Below are 18,481 nucleotides of genomic sequence, written 5' to 3' on the forward strand. Positions count from 1 at the left end.
CACTGCAGAGAGACTTTTTGAACATCCCGTATCTTTGTACCATTTGTTATTGCCTTGATGACCTCTGATAATCATACATTCTCTTTTCTGACTGGAATATATGCAGATGTAATTGATCTGTCACCTAGAATTGAGTATTATAGGCAAGTGGCTACATTGAATGACAGAAATCTCTTTCAGCAACTTTCAACACGGAAGGAGAATTAGTCCACTGAGAAGAGGTGCACTATAGTTAAAGGGCAGTGATTAGCAGGACCCTTTCAGCACGCGAATTATGGTGACCTATAAATATATTGCAAGTATGAAATTTCCTGACAGATTAAAGCTGTGTGCCTGATTGAGACAAACTTGGGACCTTTGCCTTTCATGGGCAAGTGCTCTACCGACTGAGCTACCCAAGCACAACTCTTGCCCCATCCTCAGTTTTAATTCCGACAGTACCTTGTCTCTTGCCTTCCTAACTTCACAGAAGCTCTCCTGTGAATCTTGCATAATTAGCGCTCCTGGAAGAAAGGATACTGCGGAGACATGACTTAGCCACAGCCTAGGGGATGTTTCCAGAAAGAAATTTTCACTCTGCAGCGGAGTGTGTGCTGATATGAAACTGTCTGACAGAGCCTCGGTCCAAAACACAGTTTTAATCTGTCAGAAAGTTTCATATCTGTGCACACTCTGCTGCAGAGTGAAAATTTCATTCTGGATATTGCAAGTACTTTCAAGAATTAATCTACAACAATTCTACTGATCAACTAATGAATACATTTAATCTACACCTATCCTCAAAATAGGAAAAGTAGAGTATCTTGTCCATGTGGCCACACTGTGAACATGTTATCAACGTAGCTCCAAAAACAGGTAGGTTTTAAAAAAGCTGTTCTCAGCATCTTGTCTTCAAAGCTTTCTGTAAATTAATTGGCAACAATGGTCGAAGTAGTATATGTGAACAATATGAAATTTAAATTCTACAAAAGTGCAGTTCAAATGGATTGGTGGGGATAAATTTAAACACTCTTTATTACGAACACTGTTTATGCTAGTACTGTATCAATCATATTTCTCACTTTACAAGTTATGTTATCCAAAGTTATTATGCAAATACTATGCTTCAGTACAAACTTCAAGCATTGATACAATTTTGGGTACAAGTGAGAAGACAGTTACAACAAACATTGCTCATCGTAAAACACAACAAACACCAATGCTATCTACACTCCGTGGTCAACAGTCTGGATTCAGTCCGTATGGGCAACCTCAAGCATTACCGTATGCTTATTTAGCTTGCTGTTTGCAACAATATCCACTGTCACCACCTGGTATAACAACAATGCACAAGTTGCCAGTGTGCTCATGCCAACTCTTTCGGCTTCATGTCTCCTGGAACAGATGTCGGTTCCTCAGTGGAACGCTGCAGAAGATTTTTGCTGAACCACGGTGGGCGTTCCCTCTTCATCTCTACTATTCGCTTCCCCTAAAAAGAGAGAAAAACATCTATTCATCACTTTTTGTTATCTACACTTTCAAAGGTGTGTAATTTGTAATTACTATGTTTATGCAATTTTGACTTGTTGAAATATGGCTAACTAATTTCTATGGTAGTAGAAAATACCTACCTTGCACAAAAGCCTTCTACACAAATTTCTCAACCAACCGTGTGTGTGAGAGAAAAATAATGAGACTGATAAATAGACTGACAACCCTGTGAGTGATCTGGCAACGTTGTTTTACTTGTGTAGACTGGTGAGTCCATCCCCAGTTCCCGCTGCATACAGCCATCACACAATTTTTGAGAAGTTGTGTTTCTGTTGTGTGTACAAAAATGGAACAGCAGAATATAGAGCAATATTGTGCAATCAAGTTTTCTGTTAAACTTGGAGAATTCATGAGTGTGACCTCTGAAAAGTTGAAACAGGCCTATGGGAAACATTCCTTATTGAGAGTACAAGTTTTTCACTGGCACAAATCATCTTTGGAAGGCCACCAGGAACACATTGAAGAAAAACCTCACTCATGGAGACCTTCAACTTCAAAAATCGATGAAAACATGAATGTGTTAGAGGAGATTTACCACATGGGATGAGAAGGAAAGATCAGTACTTCCTTCTCATCCTGTGCAGTAAGTCTCTCCTACTCCACGGTTCACGGTGACTTTCCCAAAATTTACCCCTTTTCCTAGCCCTCTCCAGTCCTTTTCCTTCACCCCGTTTCCTTTCCCTTCAACCCTACTACCTGAAAGAGCCACTAGCTCCGAATGCTTGTCTAATTATAACCGTCTTTTATGTGTGTGTTCTGCTGCCATTTGGTGAGTAAGAAAGCAGCCTTAACATATGACCAGAATTTCTTTTCGGTCTTGGGAGAGGTCTTTTAAGTTTTTGCTATGGTGGTCACTCAGTGCCTTGACACATTGCCATTTATAGCCAACTGCTCTTCCTTTAGGAGCTATCTCTCTAAAGCTGAATGCTTTGTTTTATACCTGTTATATAGAGCTTTTTTTCTTTTTCTTGGTGACTATATACCACAGAGGGTCCCTCCCATCACGAACTGTTCTTCTATGTAAATATCCCTATCATGTGTATGGACAACTATTCTACACCTGTGCCACAGTTTTTCTACTTGCTTCTGCGCTGGGTTAAACTGCTTCAAATTCCTCATTGAGCTATGATGCTACTGACTACTTATTTTGTTTTCTGAATATGTATATCTTTCTACAGTCCCGCATTTTACAATCATTCTTGTCAGTCTCAACATACGTTCTATTCTCTCAATACAATACTTTCCCATCATTAATGATTTCGTGTTACAACATTTCCTGCATTTTAAGTTTTCTTTGACAGTATCACAATCTTTAACATTGATTTTCATACAGATTTCTGTAAAAAGTGCATCGTATTTCTGCTCGAAACCAGTCTTGGAACAAAGCAGAAAATGTACACTATAAGCAAAGTTATTAACCACATAATGTAATGTTAGCACAGTAAGCAAGTTGGGTCATCACAGCCTGTATTAAAGGCTTGCAATATTTGAAATGGTTGGGAGGTATGCTGAGTCATTGCCTTAATGATCATCAAGATCTGACAACAATTACTCTAGTACAAACTTTCCTTCTGCTTATTGTGTTGTATTAAAACAGCTTTAATTTAATTTCAGAATCACGTATACAAATAAACATCACTTTTGAAGACGACTGTCTGTATAGCGAGCTTTCATGAATCACTGTTACTTCCACGTGAAATATGCTAATGCGTTCTAGGCATTCAGTTTTAGGTTGGTACTACCTGATGTCAGACATAAAAATTTCTCCTCAAAACGCTCTGTAACATGACTACAATTTCTGCCCTCTTTCACCCAGGGCATCCCCGAATCGAGTAACCTTCCTTGTCTGCAACAAGCTGTAGATTTTGTAATTATTGTTCACTGGTTATGAAGACTGCCAACTTTAGTGTTTAACCCACACTGTGTTACAAGTTTCATTTGATTTTATAATGATTATCAATGATAAGTCTCACATTAGAACAAGAATTTCTTTTCAATGTGGTTTCATAAAAGACTTTTGTTTCCATGTTTTGTTTACACCACCGGACACTATCAGAACAAAGAGGGAAGCCCGTATGCACATTTGTTTGTGTGTGTGTGTGTGTGTGTGTGTGTGTGTGTGTCAGCACTCAGCCAATGCCTTTCAGACTGTTGCATACTGTAGAGAGACAAGTAGAGCTCATTGTTCTTAAAAAGAAACAAAAACAATAAATTATTTTAGGCAAAATTTAGATGTTTTTATTTCCGATTTTGAACAATGTAAAGAGAATGAGAGCATGAGTAATTTATTCATTTTCGCTTGTTGTGTTTCCAGTGCTTTCCTGTTCTTTAAAGTTCCACTGAAAAATGTAAAAATAATTGCTTTAGACACTATTGCAAGTCCTTCAAGAACCATAGATTTGTTTATCCTCTGCACAGATACCCCTCCAGCACAGCTGCCGTTAGAATAATGTTATCTGCAAAGTGTATTCATAACATTCTGACATACTGAGTCTGCAGAAAGCAGTGCTGGAACTTTGTGCCACTGCCAACCAGAAGTTTCTTGTGGCCTTGTTGAATGCAACATTTTTCCCTACTGCACATTTTTAGTGTGACCTAAGTACTAGATTGCACTTTACAGGCAGTCATCGTAGGCAACAACACAATTACAGCACGGTGGGAATTGAAGCTGCTATGCAATCTGGTATATTAGTGAGCTTTCTGCACCTAACATTGTGTGAGCTCCACTGCTTTTCAGTTCTTCATGTGTGGAACTTCGATGCGAATGCTTCAGCAGTTGATCACTTATTTGCAATGGACGAGACTAGGAACGGGAGGAGGGGAGGCATGGGGCATTTTGGGAGTTATGAATACCTCAATAGATACTGGCATACACACTGAAGTGGCAAAGAAACTGGTATAGGTATATCTATTCAAATACAGAAATACGTAAACAGGCAGAATATGGTGCTGTGGTCAGCAATGCCTGTATAAGACAACAAGTGTCTGGCACAGTTGTTAGATCGGTTACTGCTGCTACAATAGCAGGGTATCAAGATTTAAGTGACTTTGAACATGGTGTTATAGTCAGTACACAAGTGATGAGACACAGTATCTCTGAGTTAGCGATGAATTGGGGATTTTCCCACACGAGCATTTTAAGAGTGTACCGTGAATATCAGGAAACTGATAAAAACATCAAATTTCCAAGATTGCTACAGCCAGAAAAAAGATTGCTACAGCCAGAAAAAGATCCTGAAAGAATGGAACCAACAACGACTGAAGAGAACCGTTCAATGTGACATAAGTGCAACTCTTCCGCAAATTGCTGCAAATTTCAATGCTGGGCCATCAATAAGTGTCAGCTTGTGAACCGTTCAACAAAACATCATCAATATGGGCTTTTGTAGTCAAAGGCCCACTCGTACACGACACAAAACTTTACACCTTGTCTGGACCCAACAACACCAAGATTTGACTGTTGATGACTGGAAACATGTTGCTCAGTCAAACACATCTCGTTTCAAATTGTATCGAATGGACAGTAGTGTACGGGTATGGAGACAACCTCATGAATCCATGAACGCTGCATGTCAGCATGACTGTTCAAGCTGGTGGAGGCTCTGTAATGGTGCGGGGCACATACAGCTGGAGTTACATGGGACCCCTGATACGTCTAGACACAACTGACAGATGACACGTACGTAAGCAACCTGTCTGATCACCTGCATCCATTCACATCCATTGTGCATTCCGATGGACTTGGGCAATATCAGCAGGACAATGCGATGTCCCAGACATACAAAATTGCTACAGAGTGGTCCAGGAACACTCTTTTGAGTTTAAACAATTCCACTGGCCACCAAACTCTCCAGACATGAACATTATTGAGCTTATTTGGAATGCTTTGCAATGTGCTGTTCAGAAGAGATCTACACTCTTATGAACTTACGGACAGCCCTGCAGGATTCACGGTGTCATTTCCCTCTAGCACTACTTCAGATTAGTCGAGACCCTTCCATATCATGTCGCGGCACTTCTGTGTGCTCGCGGAGGTCCCACGCGATATTGGGCTGGTGTACCACTTTCTTTTGGCCCTTGAATGTATGAGGGTCATTCCAAAAGTCATGGCAACTATTTTTTGCCTTGAAAATTAAAAAGTATCAAAATATGCAAATGGAACGTTAGTTCATATGCAAACATTACATGCAGGGAGAGGGACGAACACACACACACAGCCATAAAGATACAGCACCCCCCCCCCCCCCCCCCCAAAAAAAGAAAAAAAAAAAAAAAATTTTTTTTTGTTTCAAACAGATTTTACTGTCAATTGCAACAGAACACAACAGTACCAGGCAGGGACATGGTCTTGTAGCATCTTAGAGTCTCTCGAACTAGTCTCCTAACTAATCCATCACATACTGCAAACATTGTGCGAGACTTCAAATACCTGTGGCCTCAGCACGTGTGAATTGTCGAATTTGATGTGTCACTGTGTTGCAATGTCTTTACATGTTTGAAAGCATGTTCCACACAATCACTCTTTCAGTTTTTGTATGATGTCATAACCACAAGGTGTTAAGTCTGGCAAATATGGTAGACACTCCAGTACTTACCCCCCATCGCACGAGCAGATTCCACACGCACGCTGCCATATGGGCTCTCACTTTGTCCTGAAGAATTAATCCACTGTGTGGACGTTCAGGACGATTCTCCCAAATAACCCCTCGTAGGCGTAATTGCAGAAAAGTACGACAGTAGTACAGTGAATTGACAGTTTGCGTATGGGGGACAAAATGGCACGAAATCACTCCTCTAACGACGCACGAAATCACTCCTCTAATGACATACGCTATGATAACCACAAAAGGACAAGAGAGGGATTCAAACAATATTTCTGCCTGTATGATGAACCCAGATGATGCCATTCCGAGGGACTGGGTTTCAGTTCTGGTTTGCAGGCCCTGGCTCAAAATTCATCTACGGCAGCAATCTCACAAGCATATTGTCTCATTCCTCCTGATAATGCACTAGATGCACATGACGAATTTCTTAACATGCCCATTTCCATTTCGTCTCTTCACCTGGTGCATGACGCACCCACTTTGCACCAACTTTAAGAACGTGTAGACTGTTGCATAAAATCCTGTGGATTGTTGTTTTGTCAATACCAGCATGGCCCTGTAATTCCTGCAGCATCTGTCTGCTGAGGTTCCCTTGGCATTGGGCAATCTGGGTATGGGCACAATCCGTACACACACTGAGAGGCCACACATATTGGAGCAGGTCGGCCATTGTAGCTGTGCGGCGCCTGAATGAATCTACCCACTGAGCAACAGTTCAGCATGGTAGAGCAGCATGTCCTACTGCTTCCACAAACACCTCGTGGCACTTGTAATGGTTATCTATTTACGTGACCATTACGGCAGTCCAACCCCAGTTCTTGATACCAGTAATATCGTACTACTGCGAAGTAACTGACATATTTTTGTGACAATATTCACATTTGATTTTATTAATGTACAGGTACTCCAATGTATCACTATATTACAGTGATATGGTTCTTGTGTGTATTCATTTCTGTGAGATTGTCATAATCTTTGACTTACTTGTAACCATTTTGGCGCGAATGCGCACAGAGTAGTCTTTGTTTCACTTTGCAAAAGTTAATTTGTTATTTCGCTTTGTAAAAGAACAGTCAAGTCTTGTGTTTGGTTAAAGTGAAAATTAAATATATGAAGATTGATACAAAACTGTTTTCTTGATGATGTGACAATTAAGAAGAAGTATATGTGAATTTACAAGAAGTTTAACAAAAATGTGGATCATGAACACCAAGTCAAAAATTACTTCTACCATACCATTGTTCTGATCTGGGATTGTTTGATCATTAAGCATTTCCTGAAAAATGCATTTGTCAGGTCTTCAAATATTGCTAAAATACAGATCTGGACCTTCTAGCATTCAAAGTGGAATCACCCTAGAATCAACAAGATGAGCCATAACAACTTCAACGAAATCTACGTGGGAATCCATTCAAGATAAGTGCCAAATTAATGACTTTTTTTACAGTGACCTCATTATTTCCATTCTGACGATACCATCCACAGTCGGTAACTTTGTTGTTGCCCGATAAAGCGAACATATACTACGTGAGCAACATTATTAATCTGATTTCTAACCTACTTTGCAAGTGGCGGCATTGTTAGACACTCTTGTACGTTCCTTCTATGGTGAACTGGAATCTTTATGTAAGAACACTGTTCAAGTCGGGTAACATCCATACTGAATGGCTTCTCAGCTCCCACTGTAGTCTCTCTTCGTGCTTCGTTCTCCTGGAAAGGATTCCGGGCAAACTCCAACCAACACAGAAGGCACATAGTTTGTAATGTACTACTGTTGCAACTGACAGTAAAACACATTTGCAATGACAAACTTTCTTTCAACTTTTTCCTCATGCTGCATCTTTAGTACCATGTGTGTGTTCATTCATCTCCCTACATGTAGTGTTTATATATGAACTAACATTCCACTTGGATATTTCCGAATTTTTTAATTCGTTGCCATTTTCAAGACAAAAAATACATTGTGTGATCAAAAGTACCCGGACACCCACAAAAACATACATTTTTCATATTAGGTGCTTTGTGCTGCCAGCTACTCCATATCAGCTGCCTCAGTAGTCATCAGACATCGTTGAGCGAGCAGAATGGGGTGCTCCGTGGAAACCAAGGACTTTGAACGTGATCAGGTGATTGGGGGTCACTTGTGTCATACGTCTGCAAGAGAGTTTGGAAATGTAAAGCACAAAAGCGTACAGGCTGACCTCGTCTGTTGACTGACAGAGACCGCCGACAGTTGAAGAGTGTCGTAATGTGTAATACGCAGACATCTATCCAGACCATCACACAGGAATTCCAAACTGCATCAGGATCCCCTGCGAGTACTATGACAGTTAGGTGGGAGGTGAGGGAACTTGGATTTCACAGTCAAGCGGCTGCTCATAAGCCACACATCACGACGCCTCACTTGGTGTAAGGAGTGTAAACTTTGGACGATTGAGCAGTGGAAAAATGTTGAGTGGAGTGACAAATCATGGTGCACAATGTGGCGGTCTTATGGTAGGGTGTGGCTATGGTGAATGTCTGGTGAACATCATCTGCCAATGGAGGAGGTGGTCTTATGGTGTGGTTGTGCTTTTAAGGGAGGGAGCTTGCACCCTTTGTTGTTTTGCTTGGCACTATCACAGCACAGACCTTCACTGATGTTTTACGCACCTTCTTGCTTCCCACTGGTGAAGAGTAATTCGGGGATGGCGATTGCATCTTTCAACATGACCGAGCACCTGTTCATAATGCACAGCCTGTGGCGGAGTGTTTGCATGACAATAACATCCCTGTAATGGACTGACCTGCACAGAAACCTACAGAACACCTTTGGGATGTTTCGGAGCGCCGACTTCGTGCCAGGCCTCACCGACCAACGTCGATACCTCTTTTTAGTGCCGCACTCCGTGAAGATTGGGCTGGCATTCCCTAAGAAACATTCCAGTGCCTGACTGAACATATGCCTGCGAGAGTGGAAGCTGTCATCAAGGCTAAGGGTGGGCCAACACCATATTGAATTCTAGCATTACTGAAGGAGGGCGCCACAAACTTTTAAGTCATTTTCAGCCATTTCAGCCAGGTGTCCAGACACTTTTGATCACATAGTGTTGTTGTCATGACATTTGCAATGACCCACATATATGAATAAGTGAATATGTATAGGTCCTATATTTACATTAAACACTCATACACAAAAAACCTGCATGTACAGTGTAATCCAGTACTTAGTTTGCATTGAGTTCTTGAAGGAGGGCAGCAGCATTTCCGTTGTAACATTAGGCAACATGGCATTGCTATGTTAGACCTACAAACAGCTAAAAGCAAGGGAAACTGCAGTCATTGTATTTCCCGGTGATATAGAAAATAGAAGTAATTCGCTGAATGACAGTCCTATATGACTAACATCAATCTGAAGCAGAACTTGGAACATATACTGTGTTTGAATATTATGAATTACCGCAAAGAAAACAACCTGTTGACACAAAGTCAGCACAAATTCCGAAAACATTATTCTAGTGAAACACAACCGGCTCTTTATTCACGCTAAGTAAGGGCTATCAACAGAGGATCTCAAACTGACTCAATAATTCTAGATTTTCAAAATGCTTTTGACACAATTCCTCACAAGCAGCTTCTAATCAAATTGTGTGCCTGTGAAGTATCATCTTTGGTCAGCTCAGACTAGATTCATGATTTCTAGTTAAAAAAAGTCTCATTTTATAGTAATTGATGGAAAGTTATTGAATAAAACACAAGTGATATCTGGCTTCCCTAACGGAAGTATTATAGTGCTTCTGCTGTTCTTAAGCTATATAAATTGCTGACAGAGAGACAGAAAAACAATTAATAGTGGCAAGGGACTGGAATTTGATAATAGGAAAAGTAAGAGAAAGAAAAAAATTGCTGAACATGGACTGGCAGAAATAAATGCAAGGTGAAGCTGCCTTGTATAATTTGGAAACACTTGCTTAAACATTCTCGAAAGTAAGTTGTGTAAGTGAAAAACACCTGGAAACACCAAAGTTTCAGACAGATTATATAATGATAAAACAGAGCTTTGGAAACCAGATTTTAAACAGCAAAACATTTTCAGGAGTAGAAGTGGACTATGAATAAAATTTATTGGTTATGAAGGAGCCGAAGTTGACCCTTACCATAATTTATGAGTTATGAGAGGCAATTAAAGGTGAGAAAAATTGCGAGATACAGGAAATTAAGTAACTGGAACCTGGATAAGTTAAAAGAAACTGAGTTTGTTGTAAGTTTAAAAAACAGTATCAGACAACATCTGATGGAAATGGGAAAAAATACTACAGAAGATGAAATCATGAAAGCAACACAGTAAAAATTAGGAAGAAAGGCAACACCCAATACAAATCCTTGGATAACATATGAGATATTAAATTTAACAATATCTTCAAGAAAAAAGCCAGAGTATGAATAACTAGAAGTCAGGTGGCAACCCAGTACTAAACAAAGAAGGGAAGAATGAAAGGAAGAAGGGATATATGGAAGGACTATATGAACAAAAGAAATCTGAAGACAATATTACAAAAAGGAAAAAGAAGATAGGATTGGAGATACAACAGCGCGAGAGAAATATGACGGAGCACTGAAAGACCTAACTTTAAAAACAAAGTAGCAGTCAATCCCTATAAATAAATGTGTATGAGTATTTATGGATCTAACAAAGGCATTCCACTAAGTAGACCACAAAACTTTAGTAGAAATATTAGGATTATATGACGCAAGAGGAAATGCAGGAGACTGGATTCTCTCATACCTGACAAACAGGAGGCAATATACTGAAATTACAAAAACTGCTGGTGAAAAATAAGATCTAAAGCAAGAATTTTACACTTCTCTGTGCCACAAGGCTCCATTCTTGGCCCAATACTCTTCATCCTTTACCCAAATCACATGCCAAATATGATTGAGTATGGTAGTATAGTAACCTATGCCGATGACACAACTCTTCTGTTGGGAGTTAAAGACACAGAAAAGCTAGAAATAAAAGCCAGTGTAGAAGTAAATAATGCCATCCAAAGATTTACTCAATTAAACCCGCACAACAATATTACTAAAACACTTTGTGTAAACTTCAGACTTTGAAACTTTCACAGTGAAGATGTATTGATGAGTGCATAGCAGAAAACACCAAATTTACAAAACTCCTTGGGATAATTATTGATGAAAACATAAAATGAATAAGCATGTAGAATATATAAGGAAAGAGGGAAGGAGAGGGAAAGACGAAAGGATGTGGGTTTTAACGGAGAGGGTAAGGAGTCATTCCAATCCCGGGAGCGAAAGACTTACCTTAGGGGGAAAAAAAGGACAGGTATGCGCGCGCGCACACACACACACACACACACACACACACACACACACACACACACACACACACACACACACAAAAAGCAGACATTTGTAAAGGCAAAGAGTTTGGGCAGAGATGTCAGTCGAGGCGGAAGTACAGAGGCAAAGATGTTGTTGAAAGACAGGTGAGGTATGAGAGGCGGCAACTTGAAATTAGCGGAGATTGAGGCCTGGTGGATAACGAGAAGAGAGGATATACTGAAGGGCAAGTTCCCATCTCCGGAGTTCTGACAGGTTGGTGTTAGTGGGAAGTATCCAGATAACCCGGACGGTGTAACACTGTGCCAAGATGTGCTGGCCGTGCACCGAGGCATGTTTAGCCACAGGGTGATCCTCATTACCAACAAACACTGTCTGCCTGTGTCCATACATGCGAATGGACAGTTTGTTGCTGGTCATTCCCACATAGAAAGCTTCACAGTGTAGGCAGGTCAATTGGTAAATCACGTGGGTGCTTTCACACACGTGGCTCTGCCTTTGATCGTGTACACCTTCCGGGTTACAGGACTGGAGTAGCTGGTGGTGGGAGGGTGCATGGGACAGGTGTTACACCGGGGGCAGTTACAAGGGTAGGAGCCAGAGGGTAGGGAAGGTGGTTTGGGGATTTCATAGGGATGAACTAAGAGGTTACGAAGGTTAGGTGGATGGCGGAAAGACACTCTTGGTGGAGTGGGGAGGATTTCATGATAGATGGATCTCATTTCGGGGCAGGATTTGAGGAAGTCGTATCCCTGCTGGAGAGCCACATTCAGAGTCTGATCCAGTCCCGGAAAGTATCCTGTCACAAGTGGGGCACTTTTGGGGTTCTTCTGTGGGAGATTCTGTATTTGAGGGGATGAGGAAGTGGCTCTGGTTATTTGCTTCTGTACCAGGTCGGGAGGGTAGTTGCGGGATGCGAAAGCTGTTTTCAGGTTGTTGGTGTAATGGTTCAGGGATTCAGGACTGGAGCAGATTCGTTTGCCACGAAGACCTAGGGTACAGGGAAGGGACCGTTTGATGTGGAATGGGTGGCAGCTGTCATAATAGAGGTACTGTTGCTTGTTGGTGGGTTTGATGTGGACGGACGTGTGAAGCTGACCATTGGACAGATGGAGGTCAACGTCAAGGAAAGTGGCATGGGATTTGGAGTAGGACCAGGTGAATCTGATGCAACCAAAGGAGTTGAGGTTGGAGAGGAAATTCTGGAGTTCTTCTTCACTGTGAGTCCGGATCATGAAGATGTCATCAATAAATCTGTACCAAACTTTGGGTTGGCAGGCCTGGGTAACCAAGAAAGCTTCCTCTAAGCGACCCATGAATAGGCTGGCATACAAGGGGGCCATCCTGGTACCCATGACTGTTTCCTTTAATTGTTGGTATGTCTGGCCTTCGAAAGTGAAGAAGTTGTGGGTCAGGATGAAGCTGGCTAAGGTAATGAGGAAAGAGGTTTTAGGTAGGGTGGCAGGCTCCATCGCAGCGAGGCCCTCGACGTGCGGAATATTTGTGTATAAGGAAGTGGCATCAATGGTTACAAGGATAGTTTCCGGGGGTAACAGACTGGGTAAGGACTCCAGGCGTTCGCGAAAGTGGTTGGTGTCTTTGATGAAGGATGGGAGACTGCATGTAATGGGTTGAAGGTGTTGATCTACGTAGGCAGAGATACGTTCTGTGGGGGCTTCGTAACCAGCTACAATGGGGCGGCCGGGATGATTGGGTTTGTGAATTTTAGGAAGAAGGTAGAAGGTAGGGGTGCGGGGTATCGGTGGGGTCAGGAGGTTGATGGAGTCAGGTGAAGGGTTTTGTAGGGGGCCTAAGGTTCTGAGGATTCCTTGAAGCTCCGCCTGGACATCAGGAATAGGATCACCTTGGCAAACTTTGTATGTAGTGTTGTCTGAAAGCTGACGCAGTCCCTCAGCCACATACTCCCGACGATCAAGTACCACGGTCGTGGAACCCTTGTCCGCCGGAAGAATGACGATGGATCGGTCAGCCTACAGATCACGGATAACTTGGGCCTCAGCAGTGGCGATGTTGGGAGTAGGATTAAGGTTTTTTAAGAAGGATTGAGAGGCAAGGCTGGAGGTCAGAAATTCCTGGAAGGTTTGGAGAGGATGATTTTGAGGAAGATGCGGTGGGTCCCGCTGTGACGGGGGACAGAACTGTTCCAGGCAGGGTTCAATTTGGATAGTGTCTTGGGGAGTTGGATCATTAGGAGTAGGATTAGGATCATTTTTCTTTGTGGCAAAGTGATATTTCCAGCAGAGAGTACGATTATTAGATAAACATCAGATTAAAAAGTTATTGTTAAAAAATATTAACAGGAATTACAAAAGAATGGAACAATTGACAGAAGTCAATCTTGGAGCACATCTACTTGGATTCTGGAGGAATGTAGGAACACACAAGACAAATCTGCTCCTACGACTTATGTTAGAAGAGAGACTAAAAAAGGCAAACTTAAATTTATTGCACTAGTAGAGGAAGTTCAGACAATACTGAATGGAATACACTCTTTGAAATTCTGAAGCTGACAGAGATAAAAATACAAGAAGTGAAATGTTGTCTAAAATGTGTAGCTACAGTCAAAACTGCAGTTATAAAAGTCAAAGGACATGAAAGAAAGGCAGTAATGGAGACAGGACTGTGGCCTACCCCCCCCCCCCCCCTTTCCATGTTATTTGTACACTTACAGGAAGCAATGAAGCAATTGAGGAGACATTTGCAAAAGTAATTAAAGTTAAGGGGAAAAACTAAAACGTCTGTGATTTGTTGATGAGATTGTAATTTCTATTATAAACGGCAATGGGCCTGAAAGATCCATTGAGTACAATGGTTAGTGCCTTCAAAACGGGTTATAAGACAAATATCAAGAATAATAAGAGTTATGGAATGCAGTGAAATTACATCAGGTGAAGCTGAGGAAATTAGATTAGGAAATGAAACTCTGAAAGTAGTAAATGTGTTTTGCTGCAAAATAACTGGGAATATAACATGAACAATGGTAATAGAGAGAAAAGTGCTTCTTAAAAAGAGATATTTGCAAACATCTAATATATAAACAAGTGGTAGGAGGCCTTGTGAAAGCAATTGTCTGGAATGTAGTGTTATACAAAAATGAAACATTGATGATTGACAGTACAGGCAAGGAGAGGAAGAAATTTTTGAAACATGGTGTTACAACAGAATGCTGAAGAATACACGGGTAGACCGGGTAACAAATGAAGAAGTAGGCTACTGTATCAAATTAGCACAAAAAATGTTATGTGATACAACTAGGCTAAAAGAAGGTAATGGCTGGTAGTATGAGAGGGGGGAAGGGGGACTGAGGGTAAAAATCGTGAGGCAGACTGAAGCTTAACAACAGTAAGCAGGTTTAATTGGACATAGGTAGCAGTGCAGTTAAACAGAACTGAAGTGAATTGCATAGAACGTTCCAACCCAGAGAGCATACTTTGCACTAAAAACTGCAAATGTGTTTGCAAGTAGAAAAGATATGACAGAAACAATCATTCAAAACAAAAAAGTCTAGTAAACATGGGCTGTAAAACGCATACACAAAGAGCTACGAGCACTTCTTTATCTCTGGTATTGTGCAATGGATATTTTCTAATACAAGCTCTTTGCTTTTCATATTTTGTGAGGAGGTAGTACGGACCAAAACAAGAAACAAATGACCACTAATCATGGGCCCCAAAGTGCATTCCTTTAGATCTATAAGCACCTGCTCATCTTCACTGCTATCAAACACATCTCTTCCACTGAACAAGTCCTGCTCATAGCTATGATGAAATGTATTTTAAAACCCATGTTTACTAGACTTATTTGCTTTGAATGATTGTTCCTGTCATATCCCTGAATATTGACCAGTACTCCTGGAACATGCTGCATAAGTTAGTCCACAGATTAAAGCAATCACACTGTAAACATCAGAGACTTCTTAAAAGTTTTGTTTGGTGACAAATTATCACAGCTAGCTTCACATCTACCTGTATCTCAGATTTCTTTTCTGTCATAAAAAAGTGTTCTCGTTAAAGTTGGTACTAAAATTATAAATATTGGTGCTTTGTAATTAGTTGTCACATTTTTCAATCATGCTTAGGTAAGAGGTAACGTAAGTGGATGAAGTAATCTCTGTCTGTATCTTAATCACTGACTTCTCGTTACATAATTTTGAAATCAATATGTAACTAACTGCAAATACAAGAACCACATAAACTCACAATTGTGTTGCATAGCAATTGCTTACTGGTTACACTGTTCCAGTCTTTCTCGGTAACACATCCAATACATTTACTCAGATTGGCACAGTAACATACAGAAACATTATGTCAGCTGAACATACCTTCCAAAATTCATCCGACTGTTCTTGCTTCTCACCCTCATAGACGACTACCACTTCTTGTTCAACAGGATTCAAACCTAGTTCTTTTTGAATTTGTTCTTGCATCGCTTCCGTTTCCAGCTTCACTTTCTCATAGCAATGGGCTGTTTAAAAATGAAATTAACTGTTTATGTGACGCTGTTTTTCCGCGGTACAAAGGCGAAAGAAAATGCTTTTTACTTACGACACAGATTTCTTGCTTCGTAAGAATTGCCACATGTGTTACATGTTAGTAAATGCTTCTTTGGCTTGAGAATCTTGAGATGGTATTCGGGATTGCCATACTTTCTCTTTAGCCTCCTTTCGATCGTGCGCCTATTTCGTGGAACAGCCCACAAAAATCCGTCACCCACAATACTTTCTAACGAAAAGGCACTTGTTGACGGCGTTGGAATTACATTTCCAGCGTATGCTAGAGCGTAGTTACCTATTAATTATTGCACAGGATTAATTACACTCTTAATATTCTTGTGTATACAAAGTATCCGAAATACTGCGGATTGTACTTGCCATGGGGGAAGTTCTGACCCATAAACATTTGAAGAAATACTTCTTCTATTCTTTTCAAGGCAGTGCGCAATCTAAAAATGACTGCAGCCATAGTGGTTTGCAAAACTAATCGAACTCAGAATAATTTTACCAACATGCAATTTATAACCTCAACATCGCACAACCGGCACAAAATACACCAAAACATCAACATTGTCTTTGGTAAATAAACATACCAAAGTTTGTGGCTGCCACTAAGTTCGACTTTCAACTGTCCAAAACTCGAACGCTTCAGCCATAAACCTTCACTTATTCTTCTTATATTGGCGTTTCAGCCACATACGGACAAAGCTACTTACCAAGGCTTTTCTTTTTCCCTGTCCCTGGACTTCACGTTAAGTCCACAACTGTCATATTCGCTTCCGGGCTGTTCCTTCCTCGCTTCAGTCCATGTTTTGGCTTTTCTTGGAAATCAAGATGCGGTTGTAATTTTGTCTTAACGGAATGCTTTCCTGGAGATCCTTCTGTGATATACCCACTTCTTGCAGCTCATGTTATATCTCGATGAACAACGCCTCTCTGGTTTCTGGTTGAGATAATAGCGTAAGCTTCCATTGCTTAACCACGTAGGACTCATGCGGTTATAAAAAACAATTCTTCTGTTGCAAAGTACAAATGTGGTATACGATCTTTCGTACACGTTTGTAGAGTTCGTATTTTATATTATCTTCTGAATTTGTCTCTTCTTTGCCTGAACACTGGAAATTCCCATGCTCTCTATTTTTATCTCCATTTTCTCGATCAGTATATCGTTTCCTGATGTTAATGGGTACTGATTTCTTCTTATAGACGTTTCTGTTTAGTTGATATACTGCTCCCATTTTCCTGACCTGTGATGCAAAAGCTTCTTTCTCAGAGGTCTATCAACGCTTCTAGGTACTCAAATTTCTCCGCTTCTTTGATTTTCCTTTCTTCTGTCTCTAGTACTTTTAGTGTCTTCTTGTTTGTTCAATTTTCTCGGAGATGTTGCGTCCTCCTTTGCTGCTTTTCTCTTCAGTCTACTGATTTATTCTGCAGCTGTGTCTAGCGAATAGAGACAAAAGAAAGAAAGAAAGGTCATATGCATGTATTAGACAGTCAATTATCAAAGTAATGTTTCTATACTTAAGGCCAACTCCATTTTTAACAGCTTTGTTACTCACTCTTTTCGGCACTCACGAATAAATTTCTCGAGTAAGCCTGCCCAGTTGAAAAGTGAAGGTGAGAGTCCATCTCCTTGTCGGACTCCCATTCTAACTTCAAAACGGTCTGAAGTCTGAGTGAGATAAATTTCAGTTACGAGCTGTGTCATTTATTTATTTTTGGCTGTAGGGCTGCGTCTGGTTTGTCTGACTGGTTAGCCTGTCTGTTTCGATTAAAATAAATCAAGCATAAACGATAACTTTGCTGGGACGACAAAGACTTTATTTGTACGTAGGTCAGGTAACACAGAACTTCATTAAACGCGGTGTACATCGAGATAAACTCGAGAGAGAACAAGACTCTTGTTGAATAAGAATGAACATATCAATTGCTGTAAACTAAGAGCAAACGACACGCTATAGACGAAATACAGCGCTCCTGGTGGCCAGCGTGGAACCGATTTGACAGCGTGAAATCAAACACTAATAGCACGACACACACGTGAGAAACGCACACACTACACTGCTCTGAACTGCTGGCCGCGGTCGCTACAACAGATCCCTCGGCCCAAGTGGAGCGCCATCCAGGAAGCGCGTCGAAAGTGAACGCGTCGACCAGATCTCGTGACACGCCGGTCCCCCAGGACTGACGTCATGGCCGGTGCTGGTGCAAGATTTGCTGTTGCTGGACAAGTTATGGGTGAGGCTGTGCCTGTCGAGTCTTGGTGGAGGGCGGTCACTGAAGACGTATGTCGGCTTGATCCTGTCTATTGTAGCAGTAGTGTGTTTGCTGTCGACCAGAATGTATGAGGGGCGATCTCCCCTCTTGACGATACGATCCAGTCTGGTGTATGATGCGTAGGGCCGATTTGACGCCATCAGCAAACAACATTATGTTTGTGCATATACTGAGGTCTTTGTGGAAAAAAAGTGATAACAGCTCCGAGTCAGGCTGC

General features: G+C 41.1%; 1 protein-coding gene across 1 annotated transcript; it reads right to left on the reverse strand.

Moving 5' to 3' along the window:
• Window positions 1-996: 996 nt before the first annotated feature.
• On the reverse strand, window positions 997-16,584 carry LOC124718950 (39S ribosomal protein L32, mitochondrial). Its single transcript, XM_047244616.1, has 4 exons — window positions 16,366-16,584; window positions 16,040-16,282; window positions 15,817-15,959; window positions 997-1,468 (listed from the first exon to the last, which is right to left on the reverse strand). The coding sequence occupies exons 1-4, from the start codon at window positions 16,454-16,456 to the stop codon at window positions 1,346-1,348; spliced, it is 600 nt and encodes a 199-aa protein (XP_047100572.1). The 5' UTR covers window positions 16,457-16,584; the 3' UTR covers window positions 997-1,345.
• Window positions 16,585-18,481: the final 1,897 nt, after the last annotated feature.

The sequence above is a fragment of the Schistocerca piceifrons genome, chromosome 10 (genome assembly GCF_021461385.2).
Source record: "Schistocerca piceifrons isolate TAMUIC-IGC-003096 chromosome 10, iqSchPice1.1, whole genome shotgun sequence".
NCBI classification, from domain to species: Eukaryota; Metazoa; Arthropoda; class Insecta; order Orthoptera; family Acrididae; genus Schistocerca; species Schistocerca piceifrons.

What these genes read in the sequence shown, in the direction of transcription:
- LOC124718950 (XM_047244616.1), bottom strand. Translation starts at nt 16,456, where the DNA reads ATGGCTGCAGTCATTTTTAGATTGCGCACTGCCTTGAAAAGAATAGAA. An exon ending in GGGTCAGAACTTCCCCCATG is followed by an intron (nt 16,283 to 16,365) that starts GCAAGTACAATC and finishes AATAATTAATAG; the next exon opens with GTAACTACGCTCTAGCATAC. An exon ending in AGTCGGATGAATTTTGGAAG is followed by an intron (nt 1,469 to 15,816) that starts GTATGTTCAGCT and finishes CTCTCTTTTTAG; the next exon opens with GGGAAGCGAATAGTAGAGAT.